General features: G+C 42.7%; 1 protein-coding gene across 2 annotated transcripts in view; it reads right to left on the bottom strand.

Annotated features, from left to right (window-relative positions):
- The window catches only part of Wdr11 (WD repeat domain 11), a 50,597-nt gene extending 25,970 nt beyond the window's left edge, over positions 1-24,627 (bottom strand). Inside the window, exons 1-11 of one of the 2 annotated variants that reach the window (XM_028868113.2) lie at positions 24,441-24,627; positions 23,407-23,518; positions 21,483-21,636; positions 18,511-18,684; positions 14,986-15,172; positions 12,400-12,565; positions 11,670-11,784; positions 10,710-10,905; positions 10,317-10,420; positions 7,087-7,263; positions 6,085-6,169 (exon numbers count right to left, since the gene is read on the bottom strand). In XM_028868113.2, the coding sequence (XP_028723946.1) occupies positions 6,085-6,169; positions 7,087-7,263; positions 10,317-10,420; positions 10,710-10,905; positions 11,670-11,784; positions 12,400-12,565; positions 14,986-15,172; positions 18,511-18,684; positions 21,483-21,636; positions 23,407-23,518; positions 24,441-24,526 (1,556 nt within the window). In that variant the 5' untranslated portion in view covers positions 24,527-24,627. The remainder of the gene's footprint in view (positions 1-6,084; positions 6,170-7,086; positions 7,264-10,316; positions 10,421-10,709; positions 10,906-11,669; positions 11,785-12,399; positions 12,566-14,985; positions 15,173-18,510; positions 18,685-21,482; positions 21,637-23,406; positions 23,519-24,440) is intronic. The other variant, XM_037210014.1, reaches the window with a different exon arrangement.
- Between the last annotated feature and the right edge of the window lie 212 nt (positions 24,628-24,839).

A 24,839-nucleotide genomic window follows, 5' to 3' on the forward strand; every position in this document is an offset into this window, starting at 1 on the left:
TCACTATGTAGCCCATGGTGATCCTCCTGCCTCAGCTTCCTAGCTGTGAGATTACTGGGGTAAGACACCCCAGTCAACTCTGTATCTGCTATGTTAACTATAAGCATTTTCCTCACTGGTTCCTGTGTACCCACGTACTTGTCTTTTGGCAGAAGGACAGCATAATCCACAGGGAGCTAAAAACAACAGCGGGAGCAGGAGCAATAGCTGTGATGGCTAGGATGACAATCATTTCAAAATAAAGCCGTACTGACACACTCAAACTAACGGCTGCTTGAAATGAGCACAGTTTGGAACCTGCACCCCGGGCACACCCTCTCTCCTTCCTTCTCCAGACGCTGGAACAGACTGACTCTAGTCCTTGCTCACCTGGATCTCTGCCTCTGTCTCACTAGTGACATGGAAACACGACTGAGTGCCCACAGAAGGACTGGCCACTACACACTCATGGTTGACACAGCTATTCAGGAGCTAACTAAAGCTGTGTTTTCCTCATCGGGTCTGTCGTCCCCCCGCCCCCCTCCCCGAAACAGGGTTTCTCTGTGTAGTGCTTCGGGCTGCAGGAATATATCAAAAGAACTCAGCTGGTTATGGCAAAATCACTATCTGGAGGGATCAAGGATTTCCTCCAGAGGAAGCCAAATTCCAAGGAGCTTTTGGTGTTACTTGGCTTGTTATGTATCAGCTGTCTTCTGTTATGAAAATCATGTGTGCCTTCATAGTTTTCCCAATTGACTTTTCCCTAAGAAGGGCTAACAGTGTGGACTGATCACTCTCTGGACATACACATTCCAGGTATTTGGAGAACAGCCTCAGGAAAGGCTTTCTCTGGAATCAGATGTCTCCCTTGGCCACTTTCAAGGACTAACAATAATAACACATGCTAGTTTCCTGATTTAAGGTAAATTCCACAAGGAGATACCACCTAGGGTCAGGTGGACGTTAAATAATAGCTTTACACAATTCAGCTCGGACCCTCCTTTCTTACAGCCTTACTAACTTTATAGACCTCTAACTCCTTACCTAACCACTTCTAAAAACATTTAGATAACTTTCTATGCTGACAGCTATGCTCAGCCAGAACCCCAGTTTAAGCCTCCCCGTAATTATCATCATTGGCAGCATCCAGCCAGGTCTATCCCCAGATGGAGGAAAGTAACTTATCAGAGATACCTCTGTACTCTCAAAGAACAGACTTAAGCATTCAGACTACCTGTTTGAGAAGGCCTGGAGGATGTGCCAATTAAGCTTTACTTCCTCCTTTCCCAAACCTTACCTCTAGTTCCAGATTTCCCTTTAACTATCACCAGAGGCATCTAGCTGTACACAGGTTGCCTAGCGACTGAGCACACTTTCCCCCACCCTGCAGAAAAATGGCAGACAGCTTGGACAGATATGAGCCACAGGACAAAAGAAGACAGTTTGACCTAGCAACTTATAGATTCTTAACATTTTCTACTAATCAAGTTTAAGACTATAGTTGAGCACATAAGATCCCTCTTCTTAGCTATTACCCGAATTTAGCCTTTAGTTAATTCATTTCCCCACTGGTCACTTCCCTTTGGGGCTGCAAATGATAATTAAAGGTTATTGCCTCTCTATGTGATTTTTATCACCCCTCCGTTTAGCCCTGGAAGCCTGGCTTTGCACTGCCAAGGGAATACTGCTTGTAAGTGTATATATACCAGGACTTCCAGGGCACTGGAGGACAGAGAAGAGAAAAGAGTATGGAAGAACTAGATGGGTAAGAACTTGAGAGGAACAAACTGAGATGGGGAAGAACTAGATTGAAGGGCTAGAAGAGAGTACTAGGGGAACGAGATGGAAGATGAGGAAGAGCCAGATGGGGAAGAACAAGATGAACGAGAAGGAGACGGGAGAGGAGCGGATATGGGAAAGAACTAGATGGATGAGAACCTAGAAGGGGCAGAACTAAGATGAAGGAATTTATGGAACCTAGAGGGGACAACAGATAAATGTATAAAGAAATTGGGCAAGAAAGGAGCTTAAAATGAGAACAGAATATAAGCTTGTAGAGAGAGAACTGACAGAATAATAAAGTATATGGACTAAGGAATTTCATGTACATAGATTCATTTCTTTTCTTCAAAGATTAATTATCAGCTGGTTGTAGATTCTTCCTGGACCCTGGGAGGGGACTATCGAGGGGCTGGACCCCCCTAGTCCCCGATAGTGTAGCTTTGCGTCTTTCCCGGAACTCACTTTGTAGACCAGGCTGGCCTCGAACGCAGAGATCCGCCTGTCTCTGCCTCCCGAGTTCTGGGATTAAAGGTGTGCGTCACCACTGCCCGGCCATCAGGCCTGTTGTAAATAAATATGCCCACAGTGATTATCCTGTAACTGAGCTAATCACTAGCAAAGTCCTTGTGTTTCTTCTCTTTTCTTCCCCCTTGCAGGGAAGTCTTCCATTTTTCTAGAGTAAAAGGAAGGGATCACTACATTTGATCTACTGCCTATAAGCCTGGTAGTGTTCAAGCAGATGCTCGCCTACAGATTCCCTAAGAGCATTTTCTAAATCCTGCTGTTGGCAATATCAACTCACCAGTTCGTTATTACACTTGGCACAGTGGTTTCAGTAGCTCTGGGTACTGGCAACCTGCCCTCCCACTTCTCATCCATTGCTTTTAAAATGAATCCATTAAGTATCCAATACCTGCCAGTGGCTATGTGGGGCACTGTGAATGAGACAGACAGACCCGCTGCCCACCTGGAGCTTATATCCTAGAAGAAAAGGGACAGTATCCAAGTGTATTTTGTAATACCTACTACAAAAAGATGATGCAGAGCTCAGCAGGTGCTGTGTGAGCTACACAGTCTCACCTCAGGGACCAGGCAAGTCTCCCAAGAGGACTGCGCCATTTGATCTAAGGCCGACCAACCAAGGCAATGGTGTAAGAGACAATGATCTAGTTGTGTGTGTTGCTGGGGATTGAACCCAGGGCCTCACATGTGCTAGGTAAGCACCCTCCCACTGACCTATACTCCCAGCACCCTGGACTATCTCTGAAGGGAGGCACCATGCATCTCGCCTAGCACACCCATGAAGCAGTGTGACACAGATTCACGGACGTGTTTCCCCTGTTCATGAGCGGTCCCAGCCCAGGAGCTGCAGCGGAACCTACAGGGGCTGCTCATTTGTAATCTGGCAGTGTGACCATGTTGCCTTTGAACAGAATGCCACAGCTGCTTACGCCTTCTTAAGTAACAGAAAATCAAGCTGGATTTCCAAGTGGATTAGATAAGGAAGGGCTTATCTGTCAGAAGAAAAGAATAAAAACTCCTGTCAGAACAGCTGAGCTCCACACCGCCGCTGGGATTAGAACTCTGTTGTCCAGGCTTAACCACGTACTGCGTAGCTGAAGGGCTAAGACCAGCAGCAGCTCATCCTGATCCAGGGGTTCTCTAATCTTTCTTGGTAGGATCCCTAGCCCCTGGACAACTGTAATCTTAGGATTGATCGTCAGACTGTCATGGGTTCACAAGCTGAGCATGCTGGGCATCTATATAAGGGGTAAAACACACAGAAGCTTCTCCACAAAGGTTGAGAGCACACAGTTCTGAAGACCCTAATCCTAAAATTCTCCTGTAGATCTCTAGGTAAACAAGAGAGACCATTCACTTTCCACAATAATTCAATGTAATCAAAGCACTACTGGGTTAATCTGTGCTATATAAACTACTGCTCCTAAGTTCTTCAGGTAGCAGACTATGTTTGAATCAGCCCACTGGACAAAGATACAAACTAATGCTCTAACAGAGTCAGCCACTCCTCTTTGTAACTTCTGTATCTACTACTGGGTTAGAAGCACCAAAGTCTCCAATTATATAGTTTTACAGAAAATGCTCAATGGCTTGTAAAACATTGAAATACCATGTTTCCTACTCCCACCTTGCACCCTCCCACAACTATCTGTCATTATTCAGGCCCTGGCCATGTGTCTACATAAGATTCAAGTACAAGCAAAACAACTATCTAAAAGTTAGCTTTAATTTGCGTGTGAAAAATCAAGACTACATTAGGTTTATTGCTAATTGGTTCAGATTTTTTTCTGGCACATCTGTGAAATTTTCATAATGGCTTTAGTTGTAATACTAAACTGAATTAATTGAAGCAGAAAGATAGCAGGATTTTAGCATCCTTTTGAGTAACATCTCTGAATATAAAGTGAATTACCTTCCAAATGTTAACAAAGAGAGAAATTCATGTGAAAAGCGGGGCATCTGCATATGGTCATTCCCAGCACTCCTCTGTGCAGGCAACACATCCCCTAGAGAATTCACTGCCCAGACAACAGTTCCAGGATGACTCAGCCATAAGTAACACCACAGTACGTGCAAGTACGTGGCCATACACATCCTGACTGATCCAGGTCAGAACTAAACTCTGCAATAAGCCAGTTACTAAGGTTCAGAACTCAGAAACTAATGCCAACATGCTCGATCTTCTGGAAGCTCAGGTCAACTTCTCAGCCTGATTCTTGGCTCAGTCAACATCTCCTTTTATTGCCATCACTGAGTCTCAATTCATGGATGTCCTTAGCAGGAGACCCAGCACACAGACCGTTCATAGCTACAATACACCAGGCTCTGATGCCTGAAAGGCCAGGACTGAATCCCACCCCCCCACCCCCCACCCCCGTTTCCCCGGGCTTTGCATTACTGTTTCTTTGTCTGTCAGCTGGAAAGGTGAGAGCGCCTACTCTTTAGGGTAGTGGTGGGGTTAGCACTACAGAGTTCTGGTTGGTTGGTGTCAGCAATAAAAGGAACAAAAGATAAGGGTAACAGGAAATGTAGACAGAAAAGGAAGAGAAAGAGAAGACATGAAGAGCAGTGGTGGCGGAGACCACTGGAAGAAGTGTCAGAATGATCAGCTGCAGACCCTGAGGCCAAAGAGGTACATTGCTGTTGTACCCCAAGTTCAGTGTCTTGAAGATATTACTAATCTTTGGAAATGCATTCGCAGAGACACTGGAGGGACCCAACGTACGATGGTAAAAGCAACCCCCTGGCTGCACCAGAGGCAGTGCTCTTGAAAGAAAGAGATTTCTATTATAACCACAAGCTGTGATACCCAAAAGGTTAGTTACCCTTGCTCCATCTGGAAAACCGATTTATACTGAAATACGTTCATTAGATTCACTAAAGCTTTCAATGTACACGCAAGACTAAATTACAAAATGTACAAAATACAGAACCTTTCTTATATTTTCATTAAAAGATCATTAACACACTGGGCATTTTACATGTGCATGTATACATGTATTTCATAGTATAGCACTCATGGAAAAAAAGAAAACAGTTCTGCATTCAGCAAAATAAAGCTGTGGGGTATGTCTGCAGTAGCACCCTAAGGCGGCCGCAGGCACATGTCTGCAGCAGCACCCTAAGGCGGCCGCAGGCACATGTCTGCAGTACATACTAAGGCGGCCGCAGGCACATGTCTGCAGTAGCACCCTAAGGCGGCCGCAGGCACATGTCTTGCAGCAGTATCCTAAGGCGGCCGCAGCAGCACCCTAAGACGGCCGCAGGCACATGTCTGCAGCAGCACCCTAAGGCGGCTGCAGGCACATGTCTGCAGTACACACTAAGGCGGCTGCAGGCACATGTCTGCAGTACACCCTAAGGCGGCTGCAGACGGCTCTCTGCTCCCAGTGCAGTCTTCTCTCAGAAGCCTCTGCACACACTGCACTCACACACAGACTGCACCTCAAAATCAAAAAAATGCTTCTCAGTTTGTATCTTTCCTGGTGATAGGCAAACTAACAACTAAAAATGACTTTATTCAAATTAGCCACGAGCAGGCTTGACAGACCTTAATCAAACTGAGAAATAAAATACAAACCTGGCAACACAGTACTTTCCAGTGAGAAAAGCATCTGGAATTAGGAGAAACCCACAAGCACAATGTCCTGAGCAAACGAACCATTAGCTAGATACGCATTGTCATTCAAACTGCTGCACACCGCAGAGCAGAACGGTCAATGCAGAAAAGCCCACGAGACTCACTGGAGAGAACGTTCCTGACGTGTGTTTGTGATCTCAAGGTCGCAAAGCCATACTCACTTGACTTCACATGAGTGGACACTCAACTCCTTGTGCAGCAGACCGCTGGTGAGGTGGTACACCAGGACAGCACCATTGCTCGTACCTGCCAAAACGACAGAGGAGACACGGGCCGACTCAGCCGGAGGGCCAATTCCAACCCAAGTCCTTCTACGAAAGGATCCAAATGATATACGTAAAAGACACAGTGAAGGGGGAACAGGGGTTGGTATGTAAAAGAAAAAAAAAAATCAAAGTGAACAGGAAGGAAAATCTGTTTCCTTATCAAAATGGGGTCTAATCTCATATATTCTGAAATCTTACTTAACTTCAGGGACATATTTCTTTTGAAAGATTTTAAAATATAAATCAATATGTATGATAATTTAAATGTTTCTACATGTGAAAGTTGATGTTTTTGAGACTTGATGTTTACTATAAAAGCAGCTAACCTGAGCTCATTAGCCAGAGTGTTCTAATATGGTTTGTCTCCTTTTAAACAGGTCACGACAAGACAATATATTATGATGATTAAATGTGATTTCTGAAGTGAAGGAAACTTTTACTCATGCCTTGGGTAAGCTTACCCAACACCAAACCTATATTCCTACCTCTTTAAGCTAGGAAAAGCACAAATCGGACTGTTAGAGAGTAGATGGGAAAATGTATAAAGCATGGAGCACAGCCATCAGTCACTGGTGTTAACGTGGTTAATCAGCATCTCTGCTACCACTGCACTGAACAACAGCTTATAGCCATTGCTGTTCCTAAAGCATTTTGTCTGCCCCAGATAGTCTCTGATACTTCAGAAATGTGCACTTGAGCTCAATGCAATTAAAATTAAAACAGGCAATGAAACAGAAAGAAATAAGAAAAATATTTCAAGGGAATTATTTGTATAATTTTCCCTAACCCATTTCTTCTTTTAAAACATCCCCAAAGAGAATAAAGGCCTTTCTAGAAATTCGGAAACCTAAGTATCTTATAAAACGAGTTTAAGAAAAGAAATGGCCAAAGACTCACCAACAGCAAGGAGTGGCTGATACATCTTTATGTTTTTCGTGGTCAGTGGTGGGCACATCCGGATGGCAAACTGAGGAGAAGGGAGTCCTGAGAGCAGTCCTGTCAGCAGGAATTTGAGGTGCACTTCCTGCAGAATGGAGCCTTTGGGGTGCTCTTCCCCAGCAATTGCACTTTGCCCTGATATTTAATGAAAAGCATAAAGGATTAATTATAAATATGCTGACCTTAAAAATCTACATATGCTCATTAGGTCTAGAACAAAGGTATGAGGTATCTCTCTAGGCAGCAGTTCTCAAACTTATAGTCTGGGGTCACCACAACACGAGGGACTGCATTAAAGGGTTGCAGCATCAGGAAGATTGAGAACCACTGCTCTAAGGCTGTAACTAGCAAGTTCTCTAGAGCTGCCCATGGGTCTTAAGTCACACCACTAACAACTTAAAGATTTACTTTAATAGATTCAAAAATAGATTACTCCAGGGTCTTGCTACCCAGAATTCAGGGACCTGTGTCTTCTGAGAAATACTACTTCAGACAGAGCTCCTGAGAAACAGGCACTGAGAAGAGGCCTCAGGAAGAGTGGGAAACCTGGCTTAGAACACTGTCTATGGAATGAGATGCCGCAACACATCCTCACCTTACTATCTTTCTTTCCTGCAGGGATACTTTTCAGATAGAGAGACTTTGTAAGACACATTAAACTAGTAAGCACAAAAAATATTCAGAGAACTTGTGATTTCTAATAGAAGCTGTAATGTACCATCATAGCTACAAAAATGTATAGTTTATCATGAAATACCTTATATGTAAAATAAATAAACATATTAATAAAGAATGTATGCAATATACAAAGTGCCATTGTAGACAGATAGTTATCTTTTTTTTTTTTTTTTTTTTTTTTTTTTTTGAGACTGTAGCCTGACTGACTTGAATTTGCTATGTAGCCCGGGATGACCTTGAACTGATCCTTTTGCCCCCACCTCTGGGACATTACAAGCTTGACAGTTCTGGGATTACAGGCTTGACAGTTGAGTATTAAGTTGCATTATTTGCATATGCATTGTGTGTACAAATTAAACAATGACTCCAATTAAAAATTATCCTAAGAAAATATAAGTACAATGACTACTATAAAATCAAGACTGTTTGCTAAAAATGCACAAACTTCCTTCCTGTAAACCACTACTCAACACTGGATTTGCCAAAAGTACACAATAAGGAATATACATGTACATTATGAGATTAAATTACTAAGAGTGGGTGAGTATAATCCTTTGAAGCTATAAACTTATTTTAGTAATGCCATTCTGAAGTCTAGAGAAGTCATAGAAAAAAATCATTAATTTAATCCAGTTAAAACAATCCCTTGGGATTGACCATCCAATTGATACCAACCACTGGGATACTGGGAAAAAGGAGATTTGACAGGTATACCATGAAAACAGACTCCTGGGAACTGTTACACGTTTCACGAATTTTTCCTAAGAGGCAGTTCACACAGTAGGGCAGCTTAGGCCTCAATGAGCAGCAGCTTTTACTCAGCAAACATAAGCCACTCTCCATATCTCACAGAATTGCTTTCCATTATGGCTAAGTACACAGTGAGTTTCAAATTATAAGTTTAATTAAAAGTTTTAATTAAAATGCTTGCAAGTGACGAAGCTTCACTTATTTAACACTTATACTCCATTGTCGAGAACTGCTTGACAGTCTCTATCTTTTGTTTGAAACACTGTCATTTGTATCACTTAGACACCTAAACAACATAAAAATTCACCTGAGTATGGGCTTCATGGTGCTGACTAGTTTTGTTCATTTGCATTCACAATTCTTTTTACTTTAATATTTTATGCTAAAAAGAGGCAAATTCAATTAACCCAGAAAATTGTTAATGATCAAAAAATTCTGCAAAACTTAGTGTGTCCAAACTTCCTCGTAAGGATTTGTCTGGAAGAACAGACAGAACTAAAAGGTGGTGTAATTTAACTAAGGACTCTACAACTGGATGAATCAGGACACAATGAAGGTCTTCAAGATCAGGGTCCATGGAACACACAGGACTGGAGACCCCTTCTAAGTGCCTTCTCCGGAACCAGGTAGATAAGGTTTACACGAAGTGTTTTCCACTGCTGCTGTGTGGTTATGGGTATGTTTGTGAACCTCTCTGGGACTCATTCTCTACATAGACGGAGGCATGTTAACTATGCTGCAGGCTGAAAGATGTACTGTGCATCTGGCACAGCACTAAGTGTAGGACTAAGCACATAGAAAGTACCAGCTGATTACTATGAGCAACAAGGTAATGTTCTTTGTAGCATGTTACTGACATTTAAACAAAACAACTCACTAGATAATGTCCATTCTCCGTATATTATGTAAAAATTCAATGCAGAAAATCCTTTATAAACCATATTGATAATTTAAAAAGAATTAGATGTCAACATTGTGTAGCATATTATAAAGTCTTACAATTCCAAGTTTTATAACATTTGACATTGTTAAGTCTCCATTATTTCTTTCATATCCTAGCTACAAGATCCTGCAATGACTGGTTATTTTATTTATAAGTATCTGCTAAAAGTAAGAATCTCCAAAGGAGAAAATGCCCACCAAAAAGTTTTCTTTTTTCTAATATTGCTCAGCTAATTTATTCCTTCAGTGAATCTTCACTGCACATCTACAAAGCACAGTCCTGGGGATACTGAACTATTCCCGCAGAGTCAAGACCTACTAGAAGAAAGAGAAATAAACACACAGCGAACAACACCGCCGGTCATTATTAGGGACTATAAAGAAAAAGCACCTAAATGAGCTAGATCAAGAAACAACACTTGGCTTGAATTCTGAATTACACGTAGTAGAAAAAAAAGGGAAAGGCAAGCAATTAATAACGAGCTGTGGGTCAGGGAGCGCACAGGCCCCGAGGAGGGAGGGACTGCAAAGCAGGGGCTCTCCACCCAGAATCTAGGCATCGGTGAGCCTCTCTCTCATTTAGATCAGAATCTCTCAAAGATGCAATTTTCTAATTCCAACAACTGCAGAACCTAACCAAGTCACTTCAGTTATCTTCATGCTTAAACACATTAGACTCCACTGGTTTACCTAGGGAAAAAAAAATCTCCTCATTTTAGTTTTCCTGACTATTAACTTTGACTTTATAATAACTACCGAGTCAGTTACTCTATTAAAGACTATCTTGTGTGTAAGTTAGAGGGATAAGACAAGCTTACCGATCATGTTATCCAGGGAAAGGTCTGGGAGTTTGTTCTGTAGCACTCCTACAGGAATCCCACAGAAAGACACTGGTGAGTACAGAGGCGACACACCGGAACTGCTGCAAAGACACAGTGAGTGAGCGAGCGGACGGTCACACGTATTAGAGCTGGCATTACACATCAGGTACTCAAACAGCAATCCCAGGCCGTGGTCTTTCACGGTGGCAGTTATCAATCTTGGCAATTATTAATCTAGGTGAAGCAACTGTCAGGACATAATCCCCTGGTGCATGTGTCCTTTAAAATGGCTTTATAAAAAACACCTCTTTTTATACGATTCTATTAATTTAAAAGCAGAAACAGAAAACAACAATCAAAGCCCAAGCCAGAGCCTCTGCATTCACTCACCTGTTCCGTGCATTTCGACTGCACACGGCAGACTTCAGTTCCCAGATCATGACCCTGCCGTCGCTCACGATGAGGGCAGCTGCGTTCTCATTGACAGGACAGCACACCATACTGAAGGGGCGGACAGTTTTTGTCACCCTGATCGCATCACACTGGCTTCTCAGGTCATAGGTAAGTTCCTGAACGGGGTCTGGGTCTTAAGGGAAAATTGTCTCTTTCAGATGCCAGTGAGGAAGCACAGCAAAAAATACCACCAGTGTCAGTGTAAATAACCTCAACTGAGAGGACAGCGTTCCGTCACCTGTGCACACTGCCCAAACCAGCGCCATGTTTCACTATTCTGATTTCTTCAGATCATAAAGATACTTCACATGAGAACTACCCAAGTGCAAGCCTAAAATAACAACCAGGACCACAACACATTGTGTTTAAAACTTTTAAGGAATGCTTTGAGAAGCATCAGTGAATGTTACACTGTAGACTACACTATGGAGTAGTCTCTACAGTCTGGAAACACCCAGGCTTCATGAAGTTTCTTCCATCTCTGTAGAGTACATATTTCACAAAAACATCACCTATATTTCCCAAAAGATCTGACGACTGGATGCCCTGGAGACTAACTAACCTTCCTCATTTTACAATGAAAGCTACCTTAGAGCAAAAGTCAGAGGGTGCCAGGCTAAAGGGGGCACAGCAGAGGACATACTCACAGAGGTCACATCTATTTGGTCCTTGCATATATCAAGAAGGAAAGACAAAGTGCTGTCTCTCTGCTGCATGAAGGAGGCACTGTTGTAACGTCAAGAGATCAGCTGGGCGTTTGCACTACTCTGTCACACAAGTAATTACATCTTAACACTTTCTCAAGACAAGGATGTCATCAACACTATTCCATGTGATGCTGTATGAGACCATTTTGAAGAAAAATGCCATTAACATCACTGTGAGACGTGCATTCACCTGGTTCATCATTTAAAGTAGTAAAGATGCTATTATAAGATCTCCGGACTCGTAAGGTTATGCAGCCATTTTCATGGAGGCAAAACAGGCCGTCTCGCTGAGAGCAGGGTATTACCTTTAAAAGAGATGGGTTGGTTTTTAAAACCTAACAAAGTATTAAATATCTATCAGGAAACTGAACTCATATTTAAAGAATATGAACAAAATAGGACACGGACACGGACACGGACACACACACACACACACACACACACACACACACACAATTATGTTCTCCAAGATTTAATGAAATAAACATTTTAAAAATTCATTTGCAAACCTAAAATTAACTTGTCCTCAACATCTATATAAGTTAATTTATTTATATATTTGTGTGTGTGTATTTTCGATACAGTCTTGCTGGGTAACCTTGGCTGGCCTGGAATTCACTATGGAGTCCAGACTAGCCTTGAATTCAGGGTGACCCTCCTGTCTCAGCCTCCTAAGACATGAGATTACAAGCACACACCACCATGCTTGGCTCTTATCTAGTTTAATAAATATTCCAGCACAAATTAGAGAAATTTTTAGGTAAGTCCAGCCAATTAGAAATGCAGGAAATAAGGAGTACTGAGTAAAACCACTGCTACCTCAATAGAAGAGAGAAGGACAGACAGCTTTTGCAAGGTCACGGGCTTGCTAACTAACATTCACAGTGACTGTGGGGCGTGCAATCGCTACATGCAGATACCTGCAGAAAGGGAACTCCGGTCCTTTCTATTGCAATCACGCCCACCGTTTGATTCACTTCAAGGTCAAGGATTAAAATCTCCCGAGGGTAGAGCAGCAGCATGTGGTTCCTCTTGGAAGGCAGATAGGCCAACTGTAGGCAGTCATTGAGAGCTACAAATTCAGCACTGAGAGAAGGATAGAAGATAAACCGCCATCAATGTCAACATCAAGACCCCATCACATAAAAACTGTCAAGAATGAACAGCTATTTCCTGAAATGACCAAAAGGATTAGCAGCTGAAACTCAGACCTCTGCTAACTGCCAGAATTGAAATTATGGCAAAAATACTGTATGGGCTGGGTAGACCCCAGTGTTTTTAAATCTTTGCAGTGTATAAAGTACACAGTAGAGAATTCTGGTTATGATGAGATGGTGGCAGTACCAGCATTCACAAGACAGTTTCATTTTTCCTTTACAATTACAAGTACTAGACTGTGGTGATATATTATGTTCCCCAAAATATATCGTGCACCCTAATAAATTTATCTGGGGTCAGAGAACAGAACAGCCACTAGACATAGAGGCCAGAAAATGGTGGCACTCACACCTTTAATCCTTGCATTCCAGAAGCAGAGATATATCTGGATCTCTGTGAGTTCAAGGCCACACTGGAAACATCCAGGCATGGTGACACACGCCTTTAATCCCAGGAAGTGATGGCAGGAAGCAGAAAGGTTTTGAAGGCGTGAGGACCAGGAACTAGAGCTGGTTAAGCTTTTAGGCTTTTGAGTAGCAGTTCAGTTGAGATCCATTTAGATGAGGACTCAAAAGCTTCCAGTCTGAGGAAACAGGATCAGCTGAGGAACTGGCAAGGTGGGGTGGCTGTGGCTTGTTCTGCTTCTCTGATCTTCCAGCGTTCACTCCAATACCTGACCCCGGGTTTGATTTTATTAATAAGACCCTTTAAGATTCTGCTACACTAGACTGCTGAATACAGACTTGGGATTTAAGCATAAAACATTCAGGGTGACAAGGACCACCGACCCGGGAGTACTGTGACCCGGGAGTACTGTGCCATCCATGTGGTCTGGGGCAGGCACATCCTCTACTCTGTCCCCATACTTTAATGCCATCCTAAACAGTTTATTCTCTTCCATTTTCTTCTAGGCAGGTAGAATATGAAACTTATTTAAAAACAATGGTACTAAGAAGTCTTAAGACTCAGACTACTTTTAGTATCTTTTATTAAACATTCAATATTTTGACATAATTACATCGAAAGTTTTGGAAGTTTACAACAGAGTTAATCTGGGTGACTAAAAAGAGAGGAATCTGTATTGCATTAACCTCCTGGTTACCAACCCCAGCGTGTGGGCCTGAGTGACACTGGGCTCTAGTGAACTCATGCAGCCCAGTTCACCGAAGGGACAACGAAGCACCCTCCAGTGCTCAAGATCACATGCCGGAAAACAAAGCAAGCACGACAAAACTATTTACTCTGCCAAATGATTACATTATTTGCTTGTGACAAGGAATCCGCAAAAATGTAAAGTTCTACTAAGGCACCTAAAAAGCAATCTTAAGCCATCTCAGCATAGGATGTGAGATAAACTAACCAGTAAATTTAACCAGACTATGGTTTAATACAAAAACAGTATTTATCCAAAATCATAATGTATTTATAGCATAATCTTTCAGCAGATATAATTCAATTAATTATTCGTGGTCTAAGCAGAATAATCTTAGCATATTAAAGATAATTTTCAAACAAATGCCAAGAAAACTTCCAAAGCTATAAAAAAAAATATAAAATTGGCCTTTAATCCCAGCACTCAGGAGGCAGAGGCAGTCGGATCTCTGTGATTCAAGGCCAACCTGGGCTACAGAGTGAGTTCGAGGAAAGGCTCCAAAGCTACACTGAGAAACCATGTCTCCAAAAAAAAAAAAAAAAAAAAAAAAAAATCCTTATAATTTTACTCAGGTGCAATTTCTTACACAGTCCCAGCTCACACTTTCTGAATGTATGCAACATGTCTGACACTACCCTAAGTGCTGGACGGATACACTGTGTCTGTCCACCTCTGTAACAAGCCTCTGAGCACTCTAAAGCCCTGATGCACAGTCTGGGAGCGTGAAATTTGAACAAGGTTAAAGATGCGCTCAGTCAGGGCTTCCTCAGCCCAGCTCTCAGCCATGCTGGCAACGCCTTCACTTGCATACAAACGTCCACCTCTTCTTGACCGGGGAGAGAGCCCAGCACGTAAGTGAGGAAGTGTATCAATGTGAAAATCCAGCTTCCCCCACTCTTCACGTGCTCAGTGACCACAACTTTAAAATTATCTCCGAGTTTCACAAGTAAAATTAGGAAGTGATACATTTTAATCTGTAAAATCAGTGAGGAAGTCTGAAAAGAGGGCACTGAATGCCAAATCTCTCCAGGGGAGAGGACAAAGAGAATGCCTTCTCCACTACTAAATTCAAGATTGGGAGAGGAGGAAGGGTGAGGTGAAAGAGAAAGTTTATCTTGATGTAGCTCCAAAGTCAACGCTCTCGGAAGTGACAAGGGAGAGCTTCAGGCTCTAGTCAGTCTTTCCCTCGACTCACCTGGGTTTCTCCTGAGTGATTAAAATCTTCACTTTATGAAGAGCCTTCTTGGCTCCCGTGGCTGTGGCCAGCTTGTTATGAGCTGGGCTGGAGTGCGGGCTGGAGATGTACACTTTCTTCCCAGGGCCTGAGGGAGGCTTGGATGGAGAGAAGTCCGAGATAAAAACAATGCCCTCGCTGGTGAGTACTACATGGGGAGAAGCAGAACTCTGATTAAGGGTTAATCCAGGTTAGCACACAGCTTTACTGTAACCCATGAAAGCAAGGTAAGAATACTTATTGTATGAGCCCGCAACGCTCTATTCTGAACACGTGGAATGCTATCCCACAGAAACAGGCAGCCACTACAATACTCCAGAAGCCTCCAATCTGAGCTTCTCAATTACATTTTATATTAAAAAGATATTACAAGATTATTGGCATAGAGGACAAATATTGGTTCTTTCAGAAAAAAAATCTATGCGTAGACTATCATTGCCATTATATCCTATAATTTCAAAATCCAAGCATTTCTTAGAATATACAAGCCACAGGAAGACTACCACATGTAAGAAACCTTGTGTTACCTTTGGCCAGGCTCAAATATTTGATTTGATGACACTAAATTTTTATGACTATTCTAAGTCTAATAATTATCTCTTTCCTTCTCAAATATCAGCCTGAACCTTAGGATAAAAGTGTTCTTTGTACCTGTATGTCTATATGTAATACATACACATACACACACACACACACACACACACACACACACACACACACACACACACACGCAGGCACACACTCAAAGACTTAGAAAAATCCTCTACCTCACACCCTGGCTAATATTGGGTAGGCAGAGACACACACCTTGCTAGGTCCTGACATCAGGGAAGCTGCTGTAGGCACAGGGATCCAGGCGATGCTCTAACAAGTATATGGCACATTAAGTGCAATTTAAATACAAAATGGCAGTGGACACTTGAAAAGCAGAGGAAGGCCGGATGCAAGTGATGAGCACCTGAATCCAGCAGTCAAGAGACCAAGGCACAGGGACCATGGGCTTGAGGCCATCTGGAGACCTTTTCTCAAAATACTAACACACACACATGTACATGTACACACACACACACACACACACACACACACACACACACACACACACACGCACTCACACAATACCTCTACAAGACAAATCAGAGACAGTGTTAACACAAGAAACTCAGTCTAATCCTTGTCACCTTTCAGGTTCCAGAATCCATCCTCTAAGGTCTCACTGGCTTCCTTCTTTCACACCATTGTCCCCCACTGACTATTATGAGCCAGCCCCTGTCTGTGTTCCTACAGCACCGAATGCCAGCAAGCCAGGGAGTGAGTGTGTGTGTACACGTACATACACAGACAGGCCTGAACACAGTGTCCTGACGTTATTTTTATAGCCAAGTTTCCCTCTTAACTTCTCTTTCTCTTTTAACATAGACACACTCACACACACTGCCTCTCTCGGTACATTCCAATAGATAAAAATCAGAATTTCCAATCATTGAAATCCAGGGGAAATACTATAGACCACAGTCAATTCCTTTGCTTCTTTCAAGCCTCTGATCCTTACTAAAATAAACGCTGTTCTGGCCACTGACCTCATGTAACTTGACAGCTCTTAGTCCCCATTCCCCCCCACCCATCTCCTTCACCTGATTTTATCTTCTTTATACCATTCATCGCCTTTTAAAGACTTATTATTATTTTGCATGCACGGGCACACATGCCACATGCATGCAGTTATTGAATTCTATGAAACTGGATTTACAGAGGTTGTAAGCCATCCAACATGGGTGCCAGGAACCAAGCTGGAGTCCTCTGCAGAATGGAACATCCTCTCAACTGCCGGGTCACTCCTCCAGCTCCCAGGCAACCTCTCTTAGCATACTAGAACTTATGACTCACTCCTTTAATAGTTTACAGCCTTTCTCTTACTAGAACACGAACTCCATAAAGTCAGGAAACTCCATCTTGGTTCCCAGAACAGTAATACTAGGTAAAGACTGAATAAAGAGTACTTTTTAAATAATAAAACTATACAAATACCTAAAACAAGTCTTATTTTTAGATAATTTGATCCACAAAATGTTGGCAAAAAAAAAAAAAACCCACTTCTACAAGAAAAATTCTCTTGAGTTTGTCTTTTACACAAAATAGCATTAATTGGAATGTTTTTAAAAGCAAAAACTCAGCCGGGCGGTGGTGGCGCACGCCTTTAATCCCAGCACTTGGGAGGCAGAGGCAGGCGGATCTCTGTGAGTTCGAGGCCAGCCTGGTCTCCAAAGTGAGTTCCAGGAAAGGCGCAAAGCTACACAGAGAAACCCTGTCTCGAAAAAACCAAAAAAAAAAAAAAAAAAAAAAAAAAAAAGCAAAAACTCTGGCTACAGATTAAATGAAATTCCTGATTCAAGTTCTTTAAACAAAGTCTAAAGTCTGATCTAGTATCACAGTAACTCTCTGTCCCAAGATAATCCAATACGGAAGCATGAATTCAACATGTGTATCGAGGGGACACTAGCCCCCTGGAGCATGTGGCTCTGGCAGGCCTTGCCCTTCTCCCCCATTCCCCCTGCCTTTCTAAAAAACATTAGATTACATTCCTAAAGCTAGCCACCGAGGTCTATTTCCTGATTCGGCTACTTCTTCCTCCCAAGGCTGACTACCAAAGTCCAGCAATCAGAAGTCCCCCTTTGGCTCACCAAATTAACATGCCCAGTTAAAATTAAACACCTCATCCTAACACGGATTTCCCCCTTTACCTTTATAAACCGCTATTTGCCTACAGGTCACGTCTGTCTCCCTCTATCCAAAGGCAGTCCTCTGTCCCTGTGGGACAAATAACCTCCCCCCCTTTCCCTTGTCCCTTTCTCTCTCATCCCCTGTCTCCTTTACCACCACACCCCAACCCATTCTCACAGACCTCCCTTCTCCTCCTCTTAAAAATGACACCTGAAGCCGGGCGGTGGTGGCGCACGCCTTTAATCCCAGCACTCAGGAGGCAGAGCCAGGCGGATCTCTGTGAGTTCGAGGCCAGCCTGGGCTACCAAGTGAGTTCCAGGAAAGGCGCAAAGCTACATAGAGAAACCCTGTCTCGAAAAACCAAAAAAAAAATGACACCTGAAAAGTCATTGGCTGCTGTTTTCTGCCAGAGTCAGAAAGCAGCCACTTTAACTTTTCCTCCCCACTTAGTAAAGGATCTGTCTGTGAAAACAGGTGTTTGGGTGTGGTCTGTGCCTGACCTGGGGTCCAGGAGGAAGCCCCTACTGTGCGGGAGTTCCCCTTCAGGTATGGCTTGCCTGCATATATTTCTAACAATAAACGTTCCTGCAAATAGTGTGGGTTACAATTCAGCATGTACATTAGGAACTGCTGTCTGAAGATGTGTTTCTCCATAGTGCTCACTTTAAAGTTAGTGAGGACATATCATGCGTGAATTTTGTGTATATAACACTAACTTTATTTTTAGTACTTCCTATAACTAATTTTCTACAAGTAATTATTACTTACAAGTTAAATGTGAGGGGTCAAAAGGGTCAAAAGAGAAAGAAAGGATGTTGTCTGCATAGCTCTTCTTCCACAGTTTGGTACCAGTGTCTGCATTCCAGAGCACAATGTAATTTGGTGGGTGGATGGCAAGCAGTAAGTCTCGGGAGGCATCTTGATTCCACAGCCACTGCACATCTGTGAAGACCAGAAGGATGAGAGCAGAAGCACAACATGTCTGGCCACCTTGTCCTTGACACTTTCCCAGTGTATAACCCTTAGAATCCAATACCCAAATGTAACCGTCTCCCAAATGTAACATATATGCATTGTCAGGCTAATTTTATATAAAAATGAATTGTTTGGATCACGTCTCAATTAACCTGAGATATTACTTTTAAGAAAATGTGCAATAATCATTACTTGAAACTATACACTCAGGATCTGAGATATTCGTAGGATGGTCAAGATGTCACACTTCACAAATGCTTTTGTGGAATTACTTGATAACAGTGAAGCTTTCTATGAGTCTCCAAAACAATAAATACCTTAGAACAAGAATGGTGCTTAGTACTTAGTACATAGTGAGTACACAATAAACATTTTAAAAATCATTACTTAAAAATTACTACATACCCAAAAGATGCCCTATCCTACCACAAGAATACTTGCTCCACTATGTTCACAGCGGCTTTAGTCATAATAGTCAGAGATCAGAAACAACCTAGATGTTCCTCAACTGAGGAATGGGTAAAGAAAATGTGGCATATTTATACACTTGAATATTACTCAGCTGTTAGAAAAAAATGACATCATGAAATATGCAGGCAAATGGATAAAACTAGAAAAAATCATTCTGAGAAAGGCAACCCAGACCCAGAAAGACAAAATGACATGTACTCATTCATAAGTAGATATTTGCTGTTAAGTAAAAGAAAATCTCACCAAAATCCACAGGCCAAGAGACGTTAGATAAAAAGAAGAGGTCTGGGGGGATTGATGGGTCTCCCCAGGAGAGGGAAACGATTTTGTAGGTGGACTGGGGATGGTTGGGGATGGGAACAGGAGGAGGGATCAGGTGAGGGAGAGATTACAGGGAGAGACAACTGGAATGGGGGGCATTTAAGGGGTGATATGGAAACCTAGTGCAGTGGAAACTTCCTGGGACCTGAAAGGGTGACCTGACAGAAGACTCCTAGTAATGGGAGATACAGAGCCTGACTTGGCTGTCTTCTGTAATCAGGCTAGGTTCCCACTGGTGGGACTGTGACATGAACCCAGTCACAAAAACCTATGCCCCACAACCTGTCCTGCCTGCAAGATGTGCCGGGGCAACAGTGGCTCAGAGTATGCGGGATTGATCTAACTTGAGGCCCAAGTCACAAGGGGAGCCCATGCCTGACACTGCTTGGATGGCCAAAATCTGGAAGCTGGATGGCTCAGAGACCTAGGGTAGAAACAAACACAACTAACAAAACAAAACAAAACAAAAACAACAACAACAAAAAAGTCAATGAAATGATTCAATGGTATTCTGCTATACTCACAGATTGGTACCTAGCCCAATCCTCATCAGAGTCATCAGAGAGGCTTCCTCCAGCAGCTGATGGGAACAGATACAGAAACCCACAGCCAAACAAACACTAGGCAGAGCTCAGGGAACCCCGAAGAAGATGGGGGAGGAAGGATTGTAGGAGCCTGCGGAGTCAGGACACCAGAGCACAGCCCACAGAATCAACTAAGCAGGAACCGTAGGGGCCTGTTGAGACTAAAGTGGCAATCGGGGAGCCTGTAGGGGTCTGACCTAGGCCCTGTGCATACAAGCTGCAGCTGTTAACATGGGGCTTTTGTGGGACCTAAAACTGGAAGTAGGGGTATCTCTGACACTTTTGCCTGCTCATGGGATCCTTTTTCTCCTACACCGGGTTGTCTCATCTAGTCTTGATCTGAGGGTTTGTGTCTAGTCTTTACTGTAACGTGTTGTGCCATGTTTGGTTGATATCCGAGGGAGGGGAGGGTGGGAGGAGGGGAGGCTGCAGACAGGATGTATTGTATGAAGGAAGAATAAAGAAAAAGACAGGAAAAAAAACTATGCAGAGCTGGGGAGATGGCTCAGGAGCTGAAGTGCTTGCCCTGCGTGCCCACGAACCTGAGTTCAGATCACCAGAGTCCACGTAAAAAGCTGGGCACAGCTGCACATACCCTGAATAGCAGCATGGGGATGGCTAGATGATGAGACAAGATGACTCCTGGAAGCTCGCTGGCCAGCTAGCCTGGCTTGTGTGATAAAGTTCGGGGCCAACCCAAGACTCTGTCTCAAACGAAAGGGAGAGGGCACCTGACGACTGACACCTGGGACTGTCCTCTGTCCTCCACTGCAGACATACAACTGCACATACACATGCCCCCAGATCCACCTACTTACATCCCCTCATATCCCTCGCGTGTGTGTGTGTGTGTGTGTGTGTGTGTGTGTGTTTCAGCCAAGAGTGTGTGTGTGTGTGTGTGTGTGTGTGTGTGTGTGTATGTTTCAGCCAAGAGGAAACATTCTCAAAGACTTGTCTAAAGAACACTGTAATAGCTTTAGAAGAACAACATTAAAAGAAAAAACCCAGCAACTCTGTTATGAGCATGAGAATCAAAGTCTGCTCATCTCTGTTGCTTTATTGTCAGTACTGACAGCTTTTCACTGCAGTCATTCAGACAAGTGTACGTGACAGTTTGTACTTCGGTATCTCAAGGGTCTCATCAACACAGCTGAGGCCGACACTGAAACTAGTATGTTTTACTACACGCTAGGAATCAGTTAAAATTTAAGGAACGAGTGCCCAGAAGTGTACTGATAGGGGAAAGAATTAAATTCCTGTCAGTAAACAGGCTAAACACCCCCAAGAGTTAGCCTGGAAATAACAAACTCAAACAAACGGAGAGAGCTGAAGACAAGAGCTTTCCGAGTGTGAGCGCATTAACAATCTCTGCGGAGCTGGTCTCCTCACCTTGGATGGGCTTGGCATGCTCTTGGATCTCACACTGAGCGACGCCTGCCGCCACATCCCACACGATGATCTTGCCATTGATATCAGCGGAAGCCAGGCGCAGGCAGTACGGTGAGCCGATGTTGTGGTGGTAGTTCTCCCGGGCCCACTTCACCTAGTTTTAAGGAGAAGCTGGATCAAGCACACTTGCACCAGATGACATCAGACATCACTCTCACAGAACACTAACCAGTCAGACGATAAAAACAGCTTGGTGTGACTAAGTAGGAAACTAGTATTAACTTTGAAATTAAGACATTTTTGTATTTCTTTTTAAATGGTGTATTTAATTTTGTTAAAAAAAAAATCACAATGCCTTTGAAGTGTGAAAAATGATGCATAGCCTAAATATTTTGTTAACATCAGGTATGAAAACAAAACAAAATTTCTCAAATGCCTTGGTAAAATTCCAAGCCATCTTGGGACTTAGTTTTCCTAAAGTATAATTTTGGCAAAACGTCTAAAATCATGAATAGCTAAGAAAAATGTTTTTTTCTATACTCTATTATCCTAATTAGAAAAAAAAAAAAAAAAAAAAAACAACTTAAGAGATACAAAAACTTTTGGAGTCCTGCCTGTAATCCCAGAGCTAGGGACCAAGAGGCCGGGGATCTCTCTCTGGGGCAAGCCGGCTAGCTAGACTTTCAAATTGATGACCTTTGGATTCATCAGACCAGCAAAAGCTGAGGGAATGAACCAAAATATTCACTTAAAGAATTTACAATAATTTCTTCAGGCAAAAGCAATAGACTATCAAACCGAACCTTGAATCTACACATAAATAAAACCCCAGAAAAGACAAAAGGGAAAAGCAAAGAGAAAGGGGCGGCAATACTTCTATTCCTCAAAAACTCAAACCGAAAACCTCTCTCCAGTACCTAGTACTTAGTGATGAAAGACTGTGTGCCTTCCCATAAGCTCAGGAAGAGACTAAAGTACTACTTAGCATCCTGATTCACTGAAGTTAGAGGTCCTGGCCAATGCAACATGGAAAGAAAAAAAATTAAGCTAGTACAGGCTATCAAATTAAACTGTTATCCTTAGCAGATGACATGATTATATCTACATATAAAAATATAGCCCCAAATTACTAGTTCTAAGGTGAGTTAAGCAAGATCATAGGACATAAGTGAATATACAAAAATCAATTGGTATTTTTTCCTCAACTTCATAACATATACAAAAATTAACTTAAAATTGTATAAAGGGCTAAAAATAAAATTGTAAATTGTCTTGATGTTGGAGAGAGTCATGGTTTCTTGACTATAGCACAAGTAAAAGAAAGAATAAATTATATAGAAATTAAAACCATTTCTTCCTGAAAAGGCACCATCAAAAGAAGTGAAAAGCAGATCAAATAATGAGAGAAAATATCAGCAGATCATGTGCCTGTAAGGGACTCATACTTAAAATATATCCCTAAAGCTCACAATTTAATAATAAAAAGACAACACACTCCAAAATGGGCAAAGAATCTGAGTATATATTTTCACAAAGACACACAAATAGCCAACAAATCTATGAAAAGGTGCTCATGATTATCCACCAGGAAAACACTAATCAAAACCACAGTGAGACTCACTCACACACACAAGGATGATTGATGTTTATATTCTCAGCACACAGAAGTCAGTGTTCAAAACTAATGGATGAGTGAGTGATATGGCAATTGACAGAACTGGTATTTTCACTCACCTCTTCAAAATGCCCTAGCACTGGTACTTAATGCATTCTGGATTAAGTCATGCCTACGTAAATGCTGGACAGACCCTAAATAACTGTACTTAAAGGCTGTTTGACATTTATACCTACAACTTAATGAGAACCTAATGATGTATTAAACCTGAGACAGACTGTTATGGGATTGATGTGTGATTTAACTTACCTTAACAATATCAGCTTTATGTTTTTCTAGAACTTGCAGAGTTTGGGCAGTATTGGAATCGATGACTACCACAAGTGAATGACATCCATAAGCAATTAAACCTTGCCAGCCCCTGGCAAAACAGCAGAGTTAAAATGTAAATGTAAAACAAAACAACTCAACTTTCCTCTTGTCTATCAGAAATGAATCTAGTTCATATGTACCATCATTAATAATAATTTATCGACTGATTTTCACTTAAATTAGCGGTTCTAAAAGATATGTACACAGAGTTTTGATGTGTAAGCCAATCTGTGCTATTTTTGTATGCACATGCTTTGTTTTATTCAGCTTCCAATAATGTTTATTTTTATAACAAACAGCATCCACAATGCGCCTAGAGTAAGTCACTAGTCTTAGTCCTTCCAACCAGATAAAACATTAATTCAGCTTCCAATAATGTTTATTTTTATAACAACATAGAATCCACAATGTGCCTAGGATAAGTGACTAGCCTTAGTCCTTCCAACCAGATAAAAAACAAGAAGTTTCAGCCTCGGTAGTAACATTCCCAGCACCACAACTATGAAATTTTGCTTCTCAGAACTTCGGTGTGGAGAGGGCCGTGCTTCACAGGAACCCATAAAGATAAAGATGGAACAGGTAGGTGCACAGGACAGAGTCTGAGGCATTGCTGAATGGGTGTAATTGAAAAAGAGGAGTATGAGCGGGTAAAAAAAAGTCAGGACCAGGACGAGATAAGGCGACAGGGAGAGAAGCCCTCCCAAGTCCAGATTGGAAAAGAGGAAACGGGATCAACCCAGGACTAAGAAGCGGAGAAAAGAACACAGGAATGAAACTGTGTTTGCACGGAGGAACTGCCCACTCGCGGCACTTGCGACTTAGATGACAACAGAAACGTTTCAGCTATAAGAAACTCGGGGAGCTGTGGGAGGCCAGCAGCGGTCTAGGCTGGGGAGACCGGAAGCCCCGTGTTCCTCCCCGTCCCCTCGCGAACTGCGGCCGAGGCCGGCGGCCGGAAGCACTGCCCTCACCAGTCTACCGCCGCCTTGTTGTGCGCGTTGAGCGCCCCGGTGAGGGTGCGCGCCGACACCTTGAAGTTCACGGTGTAGGGTAACATCGCGGCGGCACTGCGGCCCTCCCCACCGGCAGGCAGGAAGCGACACGCGCCGCTCTTCCGTTCCAAACTCCGGGTTGCCACGTCGGCGCCGCGGGCGGGTTCCGTGGGCTCCAAGGTTCCTCCTTCCAAGAGTCCGACGTCTCTCTAGGATTTCGGTCTTCTAGGTTCCTCCCTCTCCAGAGTTCCGATACTTCAGTTAGTCCCACGCATTGTGCCTGTTGAAGCTAAGCATGGAAGAAGAGTTTTGCTATACCAGTCGCACCTGTTTCTTTTTGGGAGACAGATTGCTGAAAATCGTGGAAACAAAACAATA

Source organism: Peromyscus leucopus, chromosome 1, assembly GCF_004664715.2.
Source record: "Peromyscus leucopus breed LL Stock chromosome 1, UCI_PerLeu_2.1, whole genome shotgun sequence".
NCBI classification, from domain to species: domain Eukaryota; kingdom Metazoa; phylum Chordata; class Mammalia; order Rodentia; family Cricetidae; genus Peromyscus; species Peromyscus leucopus.